At 47.6% G+C, this 24,475-nt stretch overlaps 1 protein-coding gene across 6 annotated transcripts in view; it reads left to right on the top strand.

The window, feature by feature from the left end:
• The first annotated feature begins 6,221 nt into the window (after window positions 1-6,221).
• The window catches only part of arhgap12b (Rho GTPase activating protein 12b), a 46,843-nt gene continuing 28,589 nt past the window's right edge, over window positions 6,222-24,475 (top strand). For all 6 annotated transcript variants that reach the window (XM_070928420.1, XM_070928419.1, XM_070928418.1 and 3 more), the window contains exon 1: window positions 6,222-6,899. In XM_070928420.1, the coding sequence (XP_070784521.1) occupies window positions 6,222-6,899 (678 nt within the window). The remainder of the gene's footprint in view (window positions 6,900-24,475) is intronic.

Genomic DNA, 24,475 nt, shown 5'->3' with positions numbered 1-24,475 from the left:
AAGAAGAATACACACTCCTCGGGAGTCTGTAGCGTATTCAGGGGCTGCTTCATAGTAGCTGAACACATGTACTTAATAATTCACTTATGACTGGCTAATGAAGACATTCTGAGATCTTGTATTTGTAGTCTTAAGCATTCCTCATCCAGGTTACGCATCGAAAAAGACAACGTGTAAATGCAAGGGGAGGTTCACTTTTGTCCCTTTTCTCTTCTGTTTGCCCCTACAGCAGCTGAGGATGGAGCACAGTCACCCAAACAGGAAGCCAAAGCCCCAGACCCAAAGAAGTTTTCATTCCGAATCCTTGAACTTTTACCTTCAACCACTGCACTATTCTTCCAACATCAAAGTGTGTATATACTGTATATAAGTGTGGCCTGTACTGTGCGGTCCCTCAAGCCTCTGGCTCGACAAAAAAACCCATCACCGCCTTGCTTTGTCAACAGCAACTTACCAAGGTATTAGCCTAAACTGTGTCAACATGAATGTACCTATCAGACCTTGATGGACCCCTGAACATGAGAAGCCACCACAGTCATGCTTGTACGCTGAAGAGAGAGCAAATCTATGCTTTGATTTGATATTTCTCAGGGGACTCCTGCGGGTTTTTACCACAGATTGTGGATCGATTTTCCATGTGGAATTTGCAAAGTTGCATTGCAGCACCGACACTGTCCCACTGTGCCCGTTTACTGCGGGGAGCAGCCGCAGTCATTGTTATTATGTGCAGATGATCGTAATAATCTGTCTTAACCATTCAAAAGTTTCTTTAATTTAATTTATTTCACAGTGATGCGGCAGACGTCATATTATTGGAATATCATTACTGATGTTTTAACAGCTGGTGGGGGTGGGGTTACATTTTAACTACTTTTATGTACTGTCGGATAGTTTAATCTATCTGCTGCTTGAAATGATCCCAAAAAGCCCCCCCCCCCCTGTTTGGTAGAACAGTAATTCTGTTTTTGTTTTTAACGTAGCTAATGCATCCAGACTGAACTTGAAATGCTCACATTTATAGGAGGAAAGTGGATGATTGATGCTTCCCTTGTGGCACTCTGAAAGTCTGTCGGCTCTGTTGTAGTAGCCTTGTTAGCGCTCCTGACTCACATTGAACAAGTGCACTGACATTCTGTTATTGTACAGATTATAAAGCTAAAGCCCCTAAAGGAAAATGTACTTTACTAAAAACTTGGGAATGCATCCGTGGCTTTTGTCCCGTAAACTATAGGCGCTTTTAAGTGTTTTCCTGAAGTGGACCTTTTTTTTTTTTTTTTTTAAATGCTTATTATGCTATTCACTTTCATAAAATGAACATGCCATTTGGAAGTATTATTGGTGACTTAATGCTGAGAAGCCATAGCAACGATTGTGTGAGTGCCTGTGCAGTTTGTCGAGGTTACAGCAGCACTGTACATGTATATTGGAGACACTCTCAGCAGACCAACGACAACGCCTCAGTCTGCCTGTAATAGATAATAAATTGAAATTGGTTAACGTAATGGTGGTTCATTTATTTGCCTTACCGTGAGACGATTTCAATAGCCAGACGGCATTTTCTTTTTCACCGAAGAAGCCCATCAGCGTGAGATTGTGAGTCTGAAGTGTGGTTCAGAGACAACACAGGTTTCTGCAGTAGGCAGTGAACTTTTTTTTTTTTTAAAAGATTGTTCATTTGTGTTAAAGGTTTTTAAAAATAGAAAGCGTTGAAACTACTATACACTTATTAAAAACTACTATTTTGAATGAGAGTGAATGGATTCCCCATGACAACCTGACAGAAGCAGGAGTAAAGAATGTCCAATCATTTTCATTTGCCAAAACATGCACATTATCAGTCCTCAAATTTCACCAAACAGCAACACTGGAAGTGACTTGAATCAACAATGCTCACGTCTGTCACCTCCCTCCTCACGCCAGCAGGGTGCGCTTTGACACAAATATGCTAATAGGCAATGAGAAGGGGTGTGATTCCCTTCCTACATTATTCTGATATAATGTAAACTTGGAGTTTTATTGCCTGCGGCTAATGTCAGTCCTTCTATAGTCTGAGTGTTTTCCATTGAAGACTTGCACTGTTCCTGGATCATCCAAGCACTAAATCATTCATGATCCTGCTTAGATGGTGAAACTCCCTGCTGTGATTGCCAGATAGAGGTCGGCTGAGGAGAGGAAACCTTTAATGTTTACCCTACAATCTTGTAAGTTCATGTAGCTTTAAGAATATGAAAATGAAAATCTTTTATTGTGAAGCAGTCGTGCTTATAATTGCAAAGCAAAAGTGAAATTTAAACCAGTGGGGATCCCCTGGAACTCCCGACCCCCGAGTGTCCGCGGACCATAGGTTGGGAAGCACCGGACAGAGAGGTGTTGAACCTTGAGGGGGCAGGCCGGCCGCGGGGCTCTGGACGCCGTCTATCAGCGCTGACAGACGGGTGGGGTGGGAGCGACAGACCCAGCGTCTGCTTGGTTAGGGGACCACAACTGCGTCAAGCTAAACGGAAACACGCGCACCAACAACCGCATTTTTGTGGAATTTGCCTTCAAAATAAAACTATTGCCAAAATTAAGATAACCTATGCGTGCATGGAAAACTTGTATTTAACAGTGCCAGCATTTCATCACATGTGAAGTCAAGAACTTTAAAATGGGTTATAGCACCATTCATTATTCTACAACAATAGGACAGTCTTTAGTAAAACATTTCCCTGCACTGTTATAGCTTTAAAATGTATTATGATGAAAGTTGTAGGCACCTTTTAAATTACATACATGGGGATGAGACTATAATATCTTGTGGGGGGGAATTTGAAAATGTACAAAACGTTTACCCAGCATGCACGAATAGATCGTTTTGGGGGAGATTCCGGTGTATAAAAAAAACACACAAACGTAGTATACGCGTCAAATATACTTGGTGCCAACGGCGCCCCCTTTACTTTGAAGGCCGTGACCGGATGTGCTGCGTGTTGCCGCGGCGAGCTTGACAGCGCGCGCGGAGAGGCGGGGGATTGCGAACAGACCGACTGACTGACTGACTGGAGGTCTGCTGCTGCGGAGGACCGAGTCGGAGCAGCCGACACTGAAATAGGCTGGGAAAGTTCCTCCGGACTACCTCTGCGGTCGACGCGAAGCGCGGAGAGACGCCACTGGAGTTTCTCAAGGTCAGTATGTTTCAGTTTTTGTGTGTGTGTGTGGGGTGTGTGTGTGGTGGGGGGGCTTTTCCGCCGCCCGGTCAGCGCGAGCCCATTGGCTTCTGGCGGAGTTACTTTGTTGCTATGCACGCTGTTGCGGATCGGAGGGTTTGTGTCCGAGTGAACCTGCAGCGCTTTTGTCCAAGCACGCAGCCCGCTGGAAGTTGTCACAAATAATGTCTTCCACCTGAAATAACCCGAACGCGAACATTGTTTTGTGTCTTTTTTTCCTCTCTCTCGCTCTTGCGTGATTTCGACATTTTAACTGCGGGGTAATTAAACATCCCACGTGATAGCATCACCTACAGATTTGTTGAGCTTTATTTCCTCGCGGTGTGTTTGGCTGTTCGTCCCAGTTCACGGGGGGGGGGGGGGGGGGGGGGTAGTAGTAGTAGTGGTGGTGGTGGTAAGGGGGGGGGGGGTTGCTTTCTCCAGCAGGCACGTCCCTTCCCTTCCCTCGCTCCTGGGAATCCTTGGTGATTGTCGAGTCAGAGTCCTTTGTTGTGAATGCACATGGATTAAACTCCTTTGTGTTGTGTTTCTGCAGTCCGTGCGGGGCTGCAAGGGACCCTGCCCCCCCCCCCCCCCCCACTATTTATAGACCCAAGCTGCTTGTTTTTTTTAACACTGCATCGTTACAAAAACAACAGTTGTTTTTATGCGGTGCTTATCCGCACATGCAGCACGCCCGCATAGGTGGAGTGAAATGCAGCAGCAGCAGCACATGTTGGAGTGGATGCTGCTCGGCCACATCTGTTTTGAGTGAAGCACAGGGACAAAGGCAGTCCGAGTCTCGGGGGTGTTTTGCCGCTACAGTGGCTGGTCTTGCAGATGTACGCAGGTCGCGATCTCCCTTCTGTGTTGACGCACGCCTTTGCGTCTCTGCCAGCTACGCCTCTGATGGAGTTCCAGTTTTGTCATGGTATGGTGCCATAATGTCATTTATACAAGTGTAGAGTTTTTTTTTTTTTTAAATTAATACTTTTTCATAGGGAACCACATCTGTCATCAGTTGTGTTATTGGTTGAGGGTTTTTTTTTCTATAGAATTGCACATCTTTCTCTGGAAACAAGAACAGCAACAATTCTGTATCATCAGTGTCATGGGAGATCAGTTGGGGTAATGTTTGGCTGTAACAGCATAAACAAGCGACATGAGCACATACTGTTATTGACGTCTCAGAGCCCACTTTGAAAACCACTAAATGACTCCATATAGGCAGATGGACAGCAGTTGTTGAGTCACTGCCAGCCTGTCTCTAAACGCGGCGTCCCTTGGGTCTCCACAGAGCAACAAGTTGGCTCTTGCGCTCCTCTGAGACTTCACTTGACTCTGACACCATTGTGGTGATGGGGGGGGGGGGATTCAATTGCAGTGATTTTTTTACTCTCTCGGGGGCCTCTCTGCCAGGACTCTGAGACATCACACAGCAGTTGAAAGAAGAAGAGAAGTTTCTTTTCCTTCCTTTTTTTCGCAGCGCTGTGAACTCTCTGTGAGGAGGTCGGGGCGATTTGCTGGCGTGCGACGGACTCCGGACTACATCCCTGGCACCTCTGGTGATGGCGGGAGCTGTGGGTTGTGTCCGTGTGGCCTTAGAGGTGGGGTTACATGAGGATTTGTGACTGAACGCTCACTCAAAATGCACTCACAAATGAACACAGACAGCGACTGTTCCTTGTGAGACAGTCATTCATAAAGGCTTGGACATGTGTGTGTTGACATCATAGCTAAAGCTTGTATAGGGACAGGCCCAGACCGGGCTGCTGTCAGGGACACACATTAAAAGCCCTGGCATGATGCAACACTGTGTGTGTGTGTGTGTGTGTGTGTGTGTGCTTCATGGTGTTGAAACAGATAAAACAGAAACTATATAAGCCCATTATGAACCTGCAGCCCACCTCTCATGGGCTTCCACTCTGGCCCAGATGACTCTCACCACCGTAAATCTATTCTGGGGGTGTAGCCGTCAGTCTGAGCTTCAGAGTGTGTGCACATATTCCTTTACAGAAGGATGGGCCCCTTTTATAGATTCAGCAGCGTGTTCTCGCGCACCTGCTTTTGCCGCCTGCACTTCCAGGATGTCGGTCCACGGCGGCTGCTATTTCAGGGAGGAAGAAGGAGAATTTGATATGAGGCGAGCCGCGGCTCGGTAGCAGCTCCTCTCTGCTGTGGGAGCGCCCCGGCATTTATTTAGGTTAACAGACGAAAGGAGACTCTCTGACAGACGGATCAATGACAGGCCCCATCCCAAAACAAACCCTGCAGGAGTGACAAGGGCTCAGCTGTCCGGTGGCTCGCACACTGACTGTGCATGACACGTCGAGAAGATCACCCTAAGCCTTTTTAAAGGTTTCCGACTGTGTCTTGTAACTGCATTAATGTGTGATGATGCCAAACTGCAGAGCAGGACCCACGCTTTATTTTTGGATGCAGTCTCTGAGGGAATGCAAGCTCCAGGGAGTCATTGTAGTTGCTGGATCGCACGCAGGACCAGCGCGTGGGGTCATGTTGTCATCACCTTTAGCGCCGCAGAGGGCGATCAGGTTACCAGGCTGGATGTCCTTAGCAGTGGTGTTGGTTACCAGAGCAATCAGTGTTGACTGTCTGTCGTGGTTTTTGATGATCGGAGGGAGGAGTCGCCATGTGGTGTTCTTTACCCCACTCACCAATAGAGTATGTCTGTCTGGAAGTGGATCATGTCATAATGTGAGTGTGTTACAGCAGTAGCACTTTGTGGTTGTGGTAATCAGGTGAGTAATAAGGCGGGGTGTGACAGGCTGGGAGGTTTGTATGGTGAAATTGGAGCATGTTTGTGTGGTCTGGTGGGCGTATGTTCATGTGTCTGAGCTTGCTAAAGGTCTTGTGGCTTAAATATATAGCTTGTGACATTTAACAGGGGAAAAAAAAAAACCTGTCTGTCCTATCTCCTGCAGCCCCAGCAGTTCCCTCAAGTCAGACATGAGGAGCCCTCCGGGCCTGGGTCGCTGAGCAGCTGAGGTTAGAGTTCAAGCGCTTGTTCCGGCAGTCATGGCTGACAGAGAGGGGCTGCCCATCGCCCCGGGCCAGGTCTACATCGAGGTGGAGTATGACTACGAGTACAAGGCCAAAGACAAGACTGTGACTATCCGCCAGGGTGAGTGGTACATGCTGGTGAAGAAGACCAATGAGGACTGGTGGCAGGTGAGGAAGGAGGAGGGCACAAAGGCCTTTTATGTGCCAGCGCAGTACGTCAGGGAGGTGCGCCGGGCGCTCATGCCCCCACAGAAGCCCACCTTGAGGACCAAGCCCACCGTTTTGGATATCTGCCGGGCATCCAATGAAAACCTCAACAGACCCCAGCCGGAAATGTCCAGCTTTGGGCGCCCGTCGCCTTCCTCCACGCCGTCGCCGTCCTCTGACCGTGTCACGCCCCTGGTTCTGCCCAAGGATGCTAACCAGAACGTGGGGAGTCCCCATCACTGCAAGGTGGTAGCTGAACTGGTACTTCTTCACAACAACAACAACCATCACCACGCCAACAATTCCACGTTGCCAAGGACGCGGGCAGACTCGCCTCCGCTCAAACTGGGGAACAACCACAACAAAAGCCCAGACAGCGACAAGGCCTCCCCACCAAGCGACCTGCCAGGAGAGGGGCTGAACAAGCTCCTCAACGACTCGGAGTCTGGGGACGAGCTGAGCAGCAGCTCGACAGAACACATGCAGGTGAGTTGATACTTAACTTTCTTCAAATGGCGCGGCGGATCTGCTTCATTTGATGCATTTGGGAGTTTTGCTTTTGTTGAATTCTTTGATAGTTTAAGAGAATAATCGACGCAGAAATCGGTCACAGTGCCAAAGTAGGCAGCTCCTTTAGTTCTGTCTCTGCTGCCCTCCAAACAGGGAATTTGGGGCACTGACTCTCTTGAGCACCATTTGGTTTTGTCCTTCTTCGTAATCTCAATTGTGCCTTCCGTTCCTTTCTTTTTCTTCCATCCCCCCTGGTTTATTTCCCACCCTGTGCTCATTTTGTTACCTTGGACCGGCTGCAGATAACCGCCCCCTTGTCTCCATCAGATTCCGTTACATTGGGTGTTCAGAGATTGCGCGTTCTCCGCTCGCCGTCTCTTGCAGAGCTACATTCATTCATCAGCCCCTAACCCTGCACCGCTCCACCTCCAAGCGATTTTGTGCCTCATTTGCCACATTTGACGAAAGCGGCAACAGTTGCAGGTGCTTATTAAAAAAAAAACGTCTACTGTTGCCCTTGAAGCATAATTTGTCTGGCCTGTACAGATGTGCATTTTTCGGGGAGGCGGCTGTTGCGGTCTGGCCATTAAAGACTAAATGGTCTGTTCACAGCTTCACTGTTAAATGGAGGGTTCTGTAAATGAAAGTCTTCAGGAACACTTAATACAACGGCTTGGTTGTGTAGTTTTGTAGTGGTGCTGTAGTACTTTTTATATTTGCTGATGTCCTTGTAGTACAGGAACGTGTGCGAAGGTATTATTACACCCAAAACTAATGCCTCGAGGCAGATCATCTGCGCAGGGGGTTTGGTATGATGTGGCTAATTCCTATGTAGGGCTCCATTCCTCATGCCCCGACAAAAACATAAAATAAATTACCCCCCCCCCCCCCCCCGTCCCTGCAGTCCCTTGACTGATAACGCAGGCCTCCTCCCACCTCTGTGATATCTGTCTCATCACTCCGAGCCAGGAGAATGGGTGGAAGGCTGCAGGAACTGGGGCTTGTCCTCCCCCGTCTGCAGCGGAGGTAGATCAAAGTAGAAAAAGGAGGAGATTTCCAGACAGCGGGAGTCCGAGCTCTGCACTGCTCTTCGTGAGCCATTTTCGGGGTGGCTGTATCTAGGCAAGGTCAGCTTGTTTGAAGGCTCCAAGTGCTGCTTGTGTTCTTTGTTCCACAGGCTGCAGCAGCCTCCTCCACCACGGAGTGAACAAAGAGAGACGGGCTTGAATAGAAACTAGGTCATATCTGAAGAGGATCAGTCTGTTGCCCCCAGTCGCCCCGCCGTGGGGACCACTGTGTGAGCGCGAGCGTGTGCGAGTGCGAATGCCATGTGTGATGCTCCATGCGAAGGAGAGGAAAGTGAGAATGGAAGCACACTAACACAGTTTACAACTTCAGAGCCCCGCATGCAGGACAGCTAAATGGTTTGTGACATACCTCAAAAGCCCCTATCAAGGCTAGAAAAGGGTTGTTGTCTCTGTCGCCGCCCGCCTTCACCAGCCTTTTTGAATTCATTTCACGCTTGTCAAATCACACAGGCCAAAATAAACACATTTCACTCTTGGCCATTTACATTTGCATGGGCAGCTCTTCTTTGGAGTGTTTTTTTTTTTTTTTTTTTTTTTTTTTTTTTACTACTGTCAGGCTTCAGTAGTGCTGGAGGGGCGGATAAGGAACAGCCGACAGGATTCAGCCAAAACTCCCCCGTGAAGCTCAGCACTGTCTGTGGTCGCCGGGGCAGGTGGAACCCCCTCCCTCGCTCTTTGTGTCTTTGTGGTGTTGTATTAGTTTAGTTTGTCCTGTTTGGCCTGCTGCCAGCCAAGCGAATGACCCTGCAAAAAAAAAAAAAGAGAGAGAGAGAGAGAGAGAGACTGCTGTGTTGTACGAATTGATTTTGGAGAGCTATTATAGCTGAGAGCCTAATACCTCTCGTCTTTTTCAACATATAAACAATTGATAAGGATCCCCTAAATGTAGTTATTAAAGAATTGTGAACAGTGTATATAGTATGAACTGAGGAGGACGTGCTAATCTAATTGTAGGGGAAACAATGGTGGAAGAAGAAGGCAGAGCAAAACAACACTCGATGCACAGCTCTCAACTGTGACAAGTGTCAGACTCCGGCCTCGCCACCTCTCATGTCGCCCAGTTTGATCGGCACAGCGCAGGAACGATGCAGGAGAGACACTCTCGCAGGGTGTTGGGATGTTATTACCGATCTGTGATGACATTTCCACGTCACAGACCGTGATCGTGTTCGATGCCAGTAAAGGCACTAAAACGTGAGGCGCACACCCAGGACGAAATAACTGGTGATGTCATCAGGGTTATTTTTTATATACAGAGCACATTTTACAACTGTACTCCTTGTGACAAGCACACTGCACTTGATATATATAACTAGATGAAATTAAAGATGCTGTTTCGTTTTTTGCTCTAGTGCCTACTCGCCATTTTCCTGTTATCCATCCACCGAAACCGTTCGCCTGCACACCAGCCCCTTCTCCTCCCTCCACATCCACCCTGCGGAAGGAGAGAGGGAGCTGCTGTATGAACGGACGGAACGGGCTTGATGGATTTGTCGCTGACATGCCTCCGCTCGAGTGCCAGCTGGCCACCTCTAATTGATTAGATTTGATCTGTGGGTGACGATTAACGCCCCTGTGTCTCTCCATGCTTTCCATATGTAATTTGCTTATCTCTGGGGCTCTGGCAGCAGCAGAGCGCAATAGTCCACTCCCCCACCTCCTCAACACCACGAGGGGTTTGCCGGGGTTTGTGGTCACAGAGCCATCCTCCTGAATCCTATTTAGTTACCAAGTCCTGCCACCCCCCCCCCCCCCCCTCCTCTAAAAGCACAGCTCCTATGCTCTTAAGGGATTGGCAAAATAAACCTCTTTTCCTCACTTCCCAGGAGCCTGGCAGTGGGATAGAGTGTTTATTTTCCTAAAAGAATGTGGCAAACCATATGATTTAAAAGCCTGTTTCTCACGTAAACATATTGGGTTTCTCTATGGCTGTTCTGTCTTGTGAGACGCTGCCGTTTTTTTGTCAGAATTCAACAGAAAAACATGACCACACAGAGTCTCAGTGGCCACAGAGAAAGTTATTTTGAGTAGGGCTATTTTGGAGTACTTTTACTGATATCTTCTTAAGAATGGGGAAAGTCGAGGCTCGTCCTTTGATGGGAAACGGCTCCTTTTCTTTCCAAAGCGCAGTGACTTAATGAGTGGACGAAGGCTGCTCTGTGGGATTGTGTGAGAGGCCAGATTGTTGTTTTCCTTCTCTGAGATGTGTCACCAACGGGAAGATGCCGCGGCCCTGGATGTGTTTGTGTCTGTGGCTTTGAACCGTGGAGCCAGCGGGCCGCCCTGCGCTCACTCACTGTCTGATTAGAAAGACCTTGAGAGGCCCCCACACCCCTGCCCTTTATACCGTTTCGCACAATCACACTCCAAACAAGGTATCAACCAGTGATGGACCCTCCCTGTCTTTCACAATTCAGACACATTAGGCTGTCAAGCAACTCCTGGTAGGCTGTAACACGCAGCGCTTCATGTTGATAATAAAACCAGTAATTCCCCGAGATTACAAGCTGGATCAGTCGCTCCCCTAAAATAAGCCGACTTCCACCGTCGCATGTCTTGTTTCACAGAAATCTCCTCGAAGGATACCTATAGCCACAGTGACATAACTGGCTTGTAAATGCATCCGGACGGATTCTCAAAGGGTTTCAAAACAAAAGGAAACGGCTGAGTCGAGGCCAGAGTCTGTCTGCCTTCAGCCTGTTGTGTGGTCTTCCCTCTAGCTGGCGGTGTCTGAGGGAGGAGGAGGTGGAGGAGGAGGAGAGAGGGAGGGGGTAGTGGGCGTAGCGAGACAGGGACAAAGTGCGAGGTCCCTGGGCTCTGACAGGGCCGCTGTAGCCCCCGTGGGACGGCAGAGACCCGGGGACAGGAGGCCAGACTGATATGTTTTCATGTTTGGGTGGATCTGGAGATTACTTGTGGCCTGTGAGCCGTAAACCTCTGAATGGCTGCCATGGCGAGATGAATGACTTGAAAGAGCGGCATTACAAGGCCACCATTAAAGATGAGGAGAGCGTTAAGACTGGATGCCATGACCGTCTGAGCGTCCGCTGACATGCGCTCTTTGGCTTGGTTCTGCTGTAGTTGTATGTTTGCTGACTTGTGCAACGGAGCAAAGGCTGAGAATGTGTATCGGGGGGGCTTAGGCAGTGCGTTGAAATACACTGCTATGTGGGGGTGGCTGGGACTCCTAAGCTTTGAACATGTATTCACTCCTAGAAAAGGTTTGATCAATTCACTGCTGCTATTTTGGTTCCTGTGAATTGGATCATTATTGTCCGGTGACGCGAGTTTTCTCCCACATGAAGCAGAATGTGCGTATTGTTCATATAAAGGACAGCGTGGTGGCCGATGAGAGCGCCTTTCTCTCGCACTTGAGGGTCCTGGGAAGCTCTTCAGTTTACTGTACAGAAAAGACCCGTTCCACGTCCCAACGCCACAATAACCTGCTAATTACAAGCCGTGCTAAATGGGTTCTTTGCATGCGGAGGCTCAAATCTGCTGCAGCGCGCTCTTTTACAGGCAGTTTCCAAATAAGCTGAAGTACAAGTAAGTACGAGAAAATGCGTCCTCTTATTACATAATGGCCTAGTAAATGCCACCAAATATGAGTGCGAGCAGCGCTGTAAAGTGTAACCATCTCCTGTCTGTTGCGCCCCGTAATCTGGAGCCCTGCCGAGAGTCTCACTCGGAGGCCCCTGCTTGTTTTCCAGTGCATACTTGACATTCCTGCCTCAGAGCCTACACACTCACACACACACACACACACACACACAGTGAGGCAATAGACAAACTAAGTCAATGAAGGTCTGCTTTCCCCTCAAAAGTGGAATCTGACCTCGCGAATAAAGACCAGGAGAAAAAAGGTTGAGTTTAACCACACCGTTTCCGTTGGTGGTGTAACTGAACAACACACCTGTTAAATGATTGGCTGTTTGCGTGTCACTCGCAGCAGCCCCCGTTATCGAGGGATATGATAGGCTGCTTATGAGCCAGGGCGGTTTTGCATTTAATGTATTTGAGTGAAACTATTGGACATTTTCTTATTGCTAGTGATGAGGCGTCTATCGCCGGTACATGCCGCTATCGTTTTGTTGCCCAGGGCTAGTCTGCCCCTCTCTGTTTGTGTCTGTGTGCTTATCCGCCTGCATGCATTCTTTCTACTTCTCTTTCCTCCGTCTGGCCTTTTAAGTTTCTCTTCTACTTTTGTCGCTCGCCCTGTCTCCGTCGCTTCCTCCTTCTACTTTCAGCCTCGCATTCCACTCCGCTCACCTGTCTCTCCCTCCAGCCTCTCCACTGAATGATGTTGTCAGATGTGGTCTCGGCGAAAGGGCAGGACAACAGCGAGGAAACCCAGAGCTAGCTCCTGGTCCGCACTCCAACCTGTGACCGCCATTTTTTATTTTCCTTCCCCTCATCCATCCCCCCGATTCACGGCTCTGTGATAGAACAAGAGGATTAAACCCACAAGCCCCCAGGGGCTGAGCCTTCAAGGCTGCCACAGGAGCCGATGTTGACAAATCAGGCTCTGGGTTAAGGAGAATCATGTCTGTTGTGTAAGGTGCAGGATTTCACCTCTTTAATTCTCTCCCTGAAGTGTGGGCTAAAGGTGAGACGGATATAATAGTGTACTTGCATTCCGTTTTTGGCATTTAAGGCCAGCAGAATTTAATAAAATATTCTGTATTTTATTGTATTTTATCGTCAGTTGATGCTCCCATGCCAATGAAATAGTTGAAGCTGGGGTGGCAGGTGACAGGCAGGTGGCATTGCACATTGGAATTGCTGAAAAACTCCCATTCCAAACCGCCACGATTACGCTGGCCATCTGAAATAAAGATAACTCACTCCAGCCTTCACAGTGAAAATGTTGGGACTAAAATCAGTGTATTTCAATGGAATCGTTTGGAGGAGTGGAGTCAGAGATTAAAGACGCCCTTGTAAACAACCAAAAGTTATGTGACGTGTTACTCGTCGAAACACACTGTGTGTATTCTTAAGATCGAACAAAGGTGTCCACTGCATTTCCTTCCTCTTGAAACCGCCTTCCTCTTCCCCCTTCTTTGTTGACACATCGCGGCACCTGTTGATCAGTAGAACACGCCATCAGTAGGACTGTGTATCACATCCTCATATATGTGTGTGTGTGTGTGTGCGTGCGCACAAGATAAACCAAACAGGGACCCTCTCAAAGAAAAACAGCTCAGTCGCTCTGCTGGAGGTCTAAAGGCCAGTTCCGATGCTGCTACTTTCCCCCGCAACGTTGTAAAACGGTTGCATCTTGTCGTGAGTCTTAAAACTGCACAGAGTTCAGTAAACGCTCGAGCTTTGAACCATCTCAACAATGCAGACCTTCTGAGGGAACGGAGAGCGGCGGAGAGTCCAAAGTAGACAAAGCAGTCGTATTAACCGTCGCACCATCCAGCTTAATATGATGAGATGGATTCATATAACGAGAAGCTGCACAGCTGGGGCTGTCCTCCGTGTATCCATTGTGCCACAAACAAAACTAGCCACAACCAGCCAAATGTCCAGATCACGGACGCACAGTTGAGGCCTTTCACATGACCTCTGCAGCTTCTTTGCAGCTCTACCAAGGTGAGGTAATAAATGCAGAGAGAGAGAGAGACTTTGTGATTCAAGGCTTCCCCCCTCTCTCTTTATCTACCCAGTGGGTTTTAGTTCTCTCCACTCCAGTGTCCATAAAGCTGCCCCCTCCCTGTCAGCCTGTGATGCAGTGTTTATTCACAGAGCGGATGACGGGGGTACATCACCTATTTAATTTGCTCGCTCTCTCTCCCTCTTCTCCTCACTCCATTGCCCTGTGGTTTATTCAGTCCCTTCCCTGACTCACTGCCCCCCCCCCCTCCCCCACCCCGCCACCCCTGTATGGGCCTGGCTCACAACTGTAGCTCGATGGACTGGGACAGCATGTACCCAGAGAAGGTAAGACCCTCTAGCTGGCCTGCTTTTGATGCCACAGTGATGTATTTACCTTGTGTTTCCTCCCTATCGCTCAGCCTGAAGCCCCCCCGGGATACTTCCCTACCCTGACAGTTTTGGTTGCAGTGTGACTCCTTTCCAGCTACGGAGCCCCTTCTGCCTGTGACATTTCGACTCGAAGCATTCAGACTGACAGCACCAACTGTTGTGTGCACTATTATGAGTTTGATATGGTGTTGGGCACGTGTGGGTGTTCTTGTGTGGGATTTATTTAGCAAGTAACTTGACCCCCCCCCCCCCCCCCCCCCCCCCCCCCCCTTGCTGTGTTATCCACAGAGGTCCGTGTTTGCATACAAGTGATGATGCTCAGGGCACTGGGCTCTCAGTGCATAGTTACATAACTGATGCTGGTTGTGTCCAGAGCCTTTTAAACAGCTGCTAGTCATTTTCCCCCAAGCGGCCTCCTGCTTTGGATGAGCGATCACGGTCTGGGGTACTATTTCCCTTAGTATCTCTTACAAAGCTGTCTGTGGAAGATGTATGTGGCAGTTAGCATAATGTCGGTGAAGTCATTTAGATATCGCTTTCTGGGTGTAAAAGCGTTTTTGGCCCTGGCCGTGTTATACTGTTTCCCATTTCTCCTTTTTACCTCTAAACCCACCTTGGGGGACCGGGGCCAGCAGAGCGCTAAAGTGGAGCGCCGTCACTCCCCGCAGTCCTAGGCTTTGTGTTCATTTCCTTCTCATTTTCACCCACGCTGGTGTTTCGTGGGGACTGACTGAAATGTGAAAGTTGCAGCAAATCATTGTTTTAAAGATGAAAATGGTTCTCATGCCGTCTGTCCAGACTTTTAGTTTCACATATTTTCTATCCAAAATGCAGAAACGAACACAGTGTGATTCAGGATGTTGCGTGTTCATTGAAGTGGAATGACTTTCCTTACGGAAGAAATCAAAGTGTAACCGAGTTCAGCTTGTGGGCAAATCTGATCTGTTGTATAATGAAAAGTGTATTTCACACTCATTCATGTGTTCTGGCTGCTCTTTGACTTGTTGCACTCTGTCTTCTTGCATAACAGCTGGTATCTGTTCCGTGATTTAGCGCAACAATGCAGCACATTACTGCGGATCAAAGACAATATTTGTGAGCCATCCAGTGCTTCTCCGCTCTCACCCTCCTCCCTCAGGAGAGCTACAGCTGCTGCTGGTTGCCAGCATGTGCGAGGACCGGTGGAAGCGTCGGAGCGTAGGCGTCTTTGAGCATCAAGGGAGACGTATTGTCTCTCTGTCACATTGCCGTTGCTATTGCTAATTACTTGCCGTGGCTGCCAAAAGTGACGAAGAATGAGCTGAGAATCGATCAGCGCTGGAATAGTCTTGCCAGAGGTCATTTACTGTGAAAGGGAGACTAGAATTGGTCTGTCGCCTCATCTGGTACCTGTTGGTGTCTGTTGAGAGTGTAGAGGAGTCACTGAGGGCGTTTTAATCTATGCATTCTGTTGATGACATTGTGCCGCTCCGCTTGCTGATCTTCTGTCAGCGGAGTTTGTTGTGCTGCTGGATGCATCGTTGCGTTTTCTCATCACTTCTGGTTTTGTGTGGTCATGTGTAGGATGTGGGATGTGCTGCCCCCACAGTCCCGCGGCAGCCCCGTGAGTTTTACCACAGAAGTGACTTTCCAGAAACACTGTGTTTTTGTCGTCAGAACTTTCCACCGACAGCTGTCGCTGAACAGAGATGCTACAGTGAAAAACAAAGGGGGATACAGAGCGAGTGCACACTACACCACTGTGGATCACTCTGGATCCTTCTGCCAGCTTTACAGCTCTGCGCCCAAACAGTCATTTCAAACCAAGCAAATCCAGTTTCAACACAACATCAACACACATCCTATAATTGCACTCAGGTGGGCTCTCAGCTCGGTAGGAAGTCTGCCAACCAAGCGCTGCCTTTTGGGGATGCGGTACATGTCTCTGTACATTTCCTCAAAGCTGGCCAGAAATAGCTCCCAGATAAAACGGAGACACCAGGCGGCTGATCAGCGTTCTCTCTAATACACGGAAGAGACTTCCAAGGCCTGCAGCCTTTCAGTGCCCTTGCGTTTGATTGGCAGAGAGGCACTCCCAGTGTCCATTAATGAAATGGATATGCCAGTGGTAACGGATGTCTTGGTGTTCCCTTCATGCTCCGTTGGCTCTGCAACACCATTGGCTGGTTCGGGTCACCTCTTTGTGTAGTTGATTGACAGCTTGTCCTGTTGATTATTCTGTCAGGGAGGAATTTCCAGGCGTAGATGTATAGAACAGCTAGTATGTAATGCTGAGGAGACAGGAGGAACTTAAGGGAACAGTAATGCTCTAAAACCTTACAGTATAAAAGAACTGAAGCTGTAATTAGGGAACAGTTCTTCAGGAGGCTTTTTGGTTTCACATTTTTGTCTCCACCATTGCCTTTTTAAAGCAAAGCATCTTTTTTCCTCTCTTTTGTGATGGACCACGGTCAGGTCAGCATTATCTAGACTCTATAGAAGCAAAACAAAGTGCCAACGCTGTCCTCCGGCCTTGTGCACCTCTTTCTATTGATGTGGTTCATTAGTTCCCTTTTCCACTTCTCTTGAAGTGTTAACACACCAGTTATTCAAACCATGCATTCAGAAATTGGACCAAATTATTAAAAAAAATGCAAATCATATAGAGTTCAGTGGTGACACTCATGGTTTAACATGAATGAAATTGTGTCAGTTTCACAGGGAAAGTCCCTTTAAATTGTGTCTTTTAAGCATGCAGCTGGCCTCCGACTAACACACCTAATCATGGATATGCCAATTTCCACACAACCTGCTTAAGGAAGTCGAACATGGTAATTTGATCCGCATGAATGTGAGAAAAGTTTTGGGAATTTAAAGAGATTACGTTCTAATACAACACAATTCATTAACAGCATGATTATGATATAATTGGCTAAGCCTGTTTCACTTCTCCTGTAATTTCTCCCAGTTTTGTCTCCGTGGGGGACCAGACAGTGATTGTTCGCCACCGATGGAGGTTACACAGACTAAATCCATCCTGCTAATGTTTCCACAGTGAAGGGTCACCAGATAGCTGAGCTCATTTGACCCCAGTCCTGCTAACCATCTGCTCACACAGGCATACCTCATTAATGCTTGTTCTACATCTTTTTTTTTTTTTTTTACTACATTCCCATGTTGTTAGGGCATAAATATCATTATCAGTAGGTGCCTTTGACGATCCTGAGCCATTCCCATGGTGACCATAGATTCATTCAGTATGTGACACTCGCATGCTTACTGGAAGTATGGTGTATACACAGAGTTAATGTGATCTTCTTTTTTTTTTTTTTTGATTAAATTCAAATAACAAAAAAATGACCCGATAAACGTGTGATTTATAAAGATGATTCTTAGTTGCAGCCCTGTTCATGACAAAGGTCAGTTGTCTTAGTACAGTAGATTTTACATCCCTGTGCTGTACTGTCTGTATGAGAGTCTGTTGTTTGGGTGCGTCAGTGAACATACCTGCGCGTATGTATGCGCTAAAGTGTGTGTGTGTGTGTTTTTTGTTTTTACCGTGAAATGACTAGAATGTCGTTTTGGATGGATTAAACAACAGAAACCGACCAGGCCAGAGTGCCATAATCATCTAAAAAGTGTTATGGGCCTCACTGGGTAAGCTTCACGCACCAGCAACTGTGGGACAGAGGGGCTTACAGGTCAGCCCGAGCCTGGACAGACTGCCCCCGCCTCTACACACACACACACACACACACACACACACATACTAGAATGCAATCTTCTTACATATCTGGATTAAGGGGTTGTGTACAGTACATTCCTGGGTTAACACCCCCCCCCCCCCAACTCCTGTTCATCCCACACCGACATGTTCCAACATTTCTCATCTTGTTGTACAATGTGCTTATTTGCTCTGTGCTATTGGTTGGTCTTGATTGTGGTAGTGGTTCATCCTCCTCACTTGTGTCTCTCACTCGACATCCCCGGTGGTAATTGAAAGGCATGTAGTCGGTCCTTCTTAGTGTTTGGGGGGTTATGTGGCTGCTCTGTGTCCCCGGCCAGGGCCCCCTCCCGGCGGCTAATAGAGAGGTTTGTTGTTGATCTGCCAGCCAATCCCCAGGCCTTGAGCCCCAATTGATCTGAAATGAGTGGGTGTTTGCAACCATGGTGACATGTTCAAATCCGACAGCAGCCACTCCAGTGCCTGTTGGGTTGTGGTGCTTTGGGTATGTTTAGCATGCTCTGTTTGAGATGGTGTTTGAGGATGATGTCAAAGAGGAAAAAAAGCTACTCCACACAAAGATCCTTAAGTTAGGGAATCATTAACCGCGAGAGTGTCATGGCCAGAACTGTCTGTCACTTAGCGCTGTTTAATCAGAAAATGAACGTGAACTTTTACTTTGAGTTCCCTGAATGCCTGAAATAACTCCTCCCACAATTCTATTACCCAGCATATTCTTGTAAAGGCCATTGCCAAATCTACATCTTAAAATCCTGAGATCACAAACTGGATGCACCGCTAGACCCCTGTCCTGATCAGGAAACGGGAACACTCATCCTCAGCTCCACTGTACCATCTCTGTGCCCATTTGGGCCCTAATCCAGTGTCCTTTTGTTACTCCGAAGCAAACCCACTGACCCTGTTTGCTACCCCCATCCAACCCAGCGGCGCCCTTGCTCCAGATCCCTGTCGGCACCACTCAGCAGGAGACGACCACCTCGTGAGCTCAAGGTTACCGAGTGCCCCAGTTCCTGCCCTGCCCAGTGCACATTCTGTCAATTGACGGCGGACGATTTTGCCTTTACGTGCCATTGCCGGCTCGACAAAACAATGGCACCATTCTCGCTAATGTGGCAACACATGCCCAGTGGAAATTGAATTGCTTTCTACACAAGCAGCTCTGTGGCGATCAATTACTCAGCCAAGACCCTTTTATGGGTCACTCGGAGGACGAAAGGGAACAAGGCCGTCCGCTTGAAGATATCGGAGCCTGGGAAAGTGTGTTTGTACGTGACGGTTGGTTGTGTGACGGTGCTGACGGAGCAGCAGGATTATTAAAATGAAAGCACGCAGTTCTTATTTCTCGTCCCAAACATCGGTAGTGGCGTTCTGTGCTTCTTGCGGCAGGTATTACGCAGCAGCAAGGTGGGCGTGAGATCGCCAAGAATATGTTGAGGTGGCAGGCCTTCCAGAGTTCAGTATGTGGTCATGTTTTCAGTGTGACATGCAGACCAGTGGCCAGCTGATGATGCAGTTCATTTTTCTAAAGACCCCAAGCATGTGACTGGGCAGTATAGATGACAAGGCAGCCCTCTCTCTGGCAGGGACAGCACACAACAATGGTTTTACAGTGGCCGGTGTGCTACTGGAACTTTTCTCTGGATGGGTATAGAGAGGGATGGGGGTACGGAGAGGGGGGTGGGGGGTGGGGAGGTGCGGGGGTGCGGCTGGCTTGGCAGTCTCTGGGTAGTGGGCTGAGTGACCCATGACCCATATGAACGGGACACAATGCGTCTTTCTGTCACTGCATCTCCGCCCCCGACACGCACACACTGCCACACTCAAACGCCCTGAGTCATAGTATGTGGGCCAGTGGGTAGACGGGTTTAAGATTTAAATATGCCCTTTTAGTTGCGTGTAGCCCAGGAGCCCACGGTCCCATGTTTCTCGGCTGTGTCACCACAAGGCTGTAGTCATCATTATTCATTAATCTACAAGGCCCATCACAAGTAACCAGAGCCCAAAGCAATGTCTACAGCAGCCGCTTAACCCGGCGTGTTCACTTCATGATAACCGAAGAAAACAAGCACATGCTCACGTTTGAGAGGCTGTAACCAACGCGCCCGTTTGGTATTCTTTCCTGATACACGACTCGATTTGTTATTTGATTTGTCTATCAATTCATCTCCTGTCATCTGACTACCAGTCAATGAACTGAGTAACCATTTCATCACCAGTCAGGTCAACCACAAGAAAAAGGCAATTAAGTACAGCAAGTGTTTGCCATATATTTACATTATCAATTCATCTGTAATTATTTTTAGAGCTGTAACGATTTGTTAATTAATCAATTAAAAAGTAGATCAACTATTTAGATAATTAATTTTCAAACAAAAACACTTCTGGTTCCAGTCTCTGAAATATTTTGTTGCTGTCCATAAAAAAGCTAAAATATTTTAAATTCCTGCATAATGTTAATACCCAGCAGTCTTCTTCCATGCCTTGGCAGGAGCATTACTAAATTTCTTTTGCACGTTAATGATAATGAAATTGATCATTAGTTGCAGCCCTAATAATCTTTTAGATTAATTGGTTAAAATGGCAGAAAATACTGAAAACATGCTGAGCAAAATGTCCCAGAGCCCATGGAGACACCTTCAAATTGCTTGTTTTGCCCGACCAACCCGTCCAAAACCTAAAAATGTTCACCTGAAATTTGAACACAGCACCTTGAATTAACGAATATCAATTCAAAGTGAAATGTTTTCTCTACAGCATGGATCACATTTCTTGGTACGACTTAGTTTCCATCATGATTCCGTGAATTCCCCTCCTGCCATGACTGCTTTTATTTTTCCAATGGCAGGTATGTCTTCTTGCATAAAGATGACACTTCCTCTATACACATGGGGAAGGAGGATGACTTTGTGGTTGGAGCACCAGGATACGTCTATCGATCTACATCAGGGTATCACCGTGTTTTGCCACTGATCACTGATTTTTAGTTGGTAGGGCTCAAATAATCAGATTTATATATTGGAATGTAGAGACACAAAAAACTCAAATAAAACAAAACGTTTTCACACTTTTTTTTTTTTTTGCCTTTCTTGTAAAAGAGTTGTCACAGCCCAAGCTCAGTGAGCCAGACAAAGAAGGAGACCACACAAGTTTTAATTGAAACGAAGACAGAGGCAAAGGTAATAAATTCATCTGTTGTCTGCAAGTCAGTGGTGAATGCAATGCTCAATGTATGTGTAGTGTTGTAAAGGCAAAGCCAAGGGGTAAACCGAACCAAAAGACCAAATGATGATGGCAGGAGAGAGAGAGAGAGACAGAATACGGAGCCAGCCTAAATAACCTAGGCCCAGCATGCCCAGGTGAAAGACAAATTGGATGGCTCCGCCCATCTCTACCTGCAAAAAGAGAACACAAAGCAGCAGGAGGAGCACCGACAGAGTCAGAGGTCGTCACAGAGTTGATGATGATGCTAATTAGAATATGGAAAGGCCTTTGCTGAATAAGCTGGTTCTGCTGAACCAGTCTGCTCCGCGCTCCAATCCAGACGGTTAGTCTGTGGACTGCATGAAACTACTGTCAGCAGTAGCTGACATGAAAGAACAATTAAAAAACGTTACCTCTCTTCGTTGTTCTCCCGTTGAAATGCGGCTGTTGTCTGCTACCACTGTATTTCTAACCGCTATTTAATTATTGCGTACCCTGTGGCGACACCGGCCGCACCCTATCCACACCATTTATTCTGCTAGGTCTCAATGATTTGCAAACACTCCATATGTTTGAGCGTTTGACTACTTTTAATGAGGACTACCAGAGTAGAAATCAGTGTTGTAGATGATGCAGTTTTGTTGTTCCCTGAAGCCTCCTCCTGTGCTGTGCCTGAGGTGGAGGAATAGAACGAGTTGTCCAAACCACCCGCTGCTGCCTCTCTGCTCAGGTAATTCCATTTCCTCATGTGCTGTGAACGCGGCCGTCCCCTCTGTGGGAGGTCCCCGCTGTCAGTCTCTTTCAGCCCAGATGTGCTGTTGCTGTCCTCTGGCCCCAAAACAACCCACCCCCTTCCTTATTTCTCTCCTTCCTACTCTTTCCTCAGGCATCCTCTTTCCTTGTACCCCTCCTGTTTTAGCTCTGCTCTCTCACCACTCTGTAAATGCCACCACTGCTGTGACTCTGATCTGTCATAATCCTTCCTGATGTTTAAAAAGACATCCGTTGTTTCTGCTCTTCGAGTATTGTGATCAGTTAAACCAATGACACAGACCCTGCGTTGTCTTTAAATGGAAAGATGCTTTACTTAGCAACCACAAAAAAAGACATAGCAACTAGGCTTTGTCATTGTTCTGATGTTTGCTTGAGTATATTTGAACCTACATTGAGCAGCTTGCTCAGATCATTTTTTCAAAATTCGACACCTTCGGGCCCATGTTCCAAGAAACCTGTCTTTCACCTCAAGCTGAAACGCACACTTCCTGTGTGTGTGTGTGTGTGTGTGTGTTTACAAAGGCTTGCTGGTTTGAGGGTTTTGTCTGGGAGGAAGTTTCCATTTCCCTTGTGGGTGGCTATCGCCTGTTGAAGTGGTGCAAGCCGCCCCTCACCGCTCATTTCCACCGCAGATTCAGTCAGCGTTCCGCAGAGTGTGATACCGACGAGTGGCCTGAATAATTCAGCATGTGGTCACGTGTTAATGTGCACGCCTGCACACACACACACACACACGGCCTTATACCTCTCGCAAACACACCCTATATCACTCCACAAAGGGTTAAAGGGTTATGTTGGAGTGTGGCAGCGAAAGAGGAAAGAGGGAGAGATGTGTGGAATTATGCCACTTGAACCTCCAGGGTGGAAGGGTGGCGCTTATCTAGGTCACATTCTGGAGAGGAGGATCATTAAATTTGGAGCATTAGAAATCAGCTACATGAGAGCAAACACACACACACACACTGATGCATATGCATGCTTCAGCTACAATCACACGGCGACACAAAGCGCGAGCTACACACTGACTCACACCGCGGCTCGCCATCCTTTTCCTTATTTCGCTGCTGTACCTAAAGCTGAAATGGCACCGCGAGATAAAAAGCACTCCTCGCTGTGTGTTTGATTTTCAATTAACCCGATTCTCTGGGGTTAATACCCTGATGCGCCGCAAACCGGCGTGCTCGGCGGCTCCAAGGCGCTCCCGCTCCGTTCTTGCCAGTAATGAGTCATCATCTGTTTGAGCACATTCAGACACACTCGTCACCGTCTGTGAAGAAATACAGCAGAAACCCATGAGCAGACATGAAGATAATAAAAACTCAGCCTTTACTGCTTCACTGTCAGGTTTGGTGTTCTGGTATTCGCTGGTTATTTGCTCGATTCATTGATTCATCGTTTTGTTTATACAATTTTGGACAATAGTGAATATAATGTCCATCTCTGTTTCTGAGGTCGCATCTCATTTTTCTGACCAACAGTCCAAAGATATTCAGTTTGCAATGATATAAAATGTAGAAAAGTACAAAGCTCTGTACTCGGGGAACCTGTGACGGGCATTTTATGTTCAATTCAAAAATTGATGTAATAATTGAGATCATACACCAAAATAAGCCATATAAGTACATCAGTGTTTAAAATGGTCTTAACACAAACAACTGCCTTTATATGTAGCCGAAATAAAACACGGCATTTATGGAATTCGACGCACATATTCAGTATTTGACCAGTTTTATTACCCAATCACGTTGGTTCTGAAAAAGTATTCATGTCAAATGTACATTCTTACACTACCTCCTGCCCTGTACAGTGTGTACAAACACCGCAGGCCACAAACACTCTCACTGAGACTTTCCCTCACCTGGCTCATCAAAATCGTGACGCCCCCCCCCCCCCCCCCCCCGACACATGACTCCTCCCACCAATCTGCCACTCCACTAACGAGGCAGATAATGGGTCTAATCTGTCATCATCCTCATCTATTTTGGCTGACCTTTCCATTGACGGACTGGGGAGGGAGCACTGAAAGGGGCGCGTCGGGATCAGCTGTGATCACTTTGTTTTCACACACAGCTGGCGGCAGATCCACCGCAACTCCAAAATCTAATCTCTGTAATCTTCTCCCGTCACTTCACAACGGAGAGAAAACACCGAGGATTTTTTTTTTGGGAGATTTGCTGTTTGCGGCTTGTGTGGTGTTTTTGGTGTGTAAAATCGGGCTTCAAGCGGCTGTTTTTGTGTTGCTCGGACACTGCTGAGATTAGGCCCTCCGAGTTGTTTTTGGCTCATTTCTCAGTTATATTACAGAACAGTTTAAAGTGCAGATTTCACTGCAGCGTCTGTCTGTGTAACTGGAGCGTGTGAACCACAGACTTTATGACCCCAGGATCGCGAACTCTGACCTTTTTGAATGCCCTGCTGGGTGAACTTTGAGCGTGGCCACCAGTCAAGCAATCTTTCTCTTTCTCTCTTCTTCATCTGGCTCTGTGTTTTCTGTCACTCACTCTCTCTCTCTCTCTCTCTCTCTCTCTCTGTCTCTCTCTCTCTCTGTCTCTGAGAGGCTCAGGTCATTCAGCTAATGAGTGCTCCTATTTAAGGCGAGCACCAGGGCCCTAAATAGATCTCATAAGATCCTTTAATCGGCCGCTGAGGCCTCTTCTGTTCTGTGTGACGACAGCCTGGACGCAGTGAGGCTGTTACAGTAGCCACCACCTGCCACATCCACATACCTGCTCAGGACCCCCCTCCCCCCCAGCGAGCCCTGACTGGACTCCTCTCTC

This window comes from Enoplosus armatus, chromosome 21 (assembly GCF_043641665.1).
Source record: "Enoplosus armatus isolate fEnoArm2 chromosome 21, fEnoArm2.hap1, whole genome shotgun sequence".
NCBI classification, from domain to species: Eukaryota; Metazoa; Chordata; class Actinopteri; order Centrarchiformes; family Enoplosidae; genus Enoplosus; species Enoplosus armatus.
The sequence above is the reverse complement of the archived record's forward strand: the minus strand, read 5'-3'. Positions and strand labels throughout refer to the sequence as shown.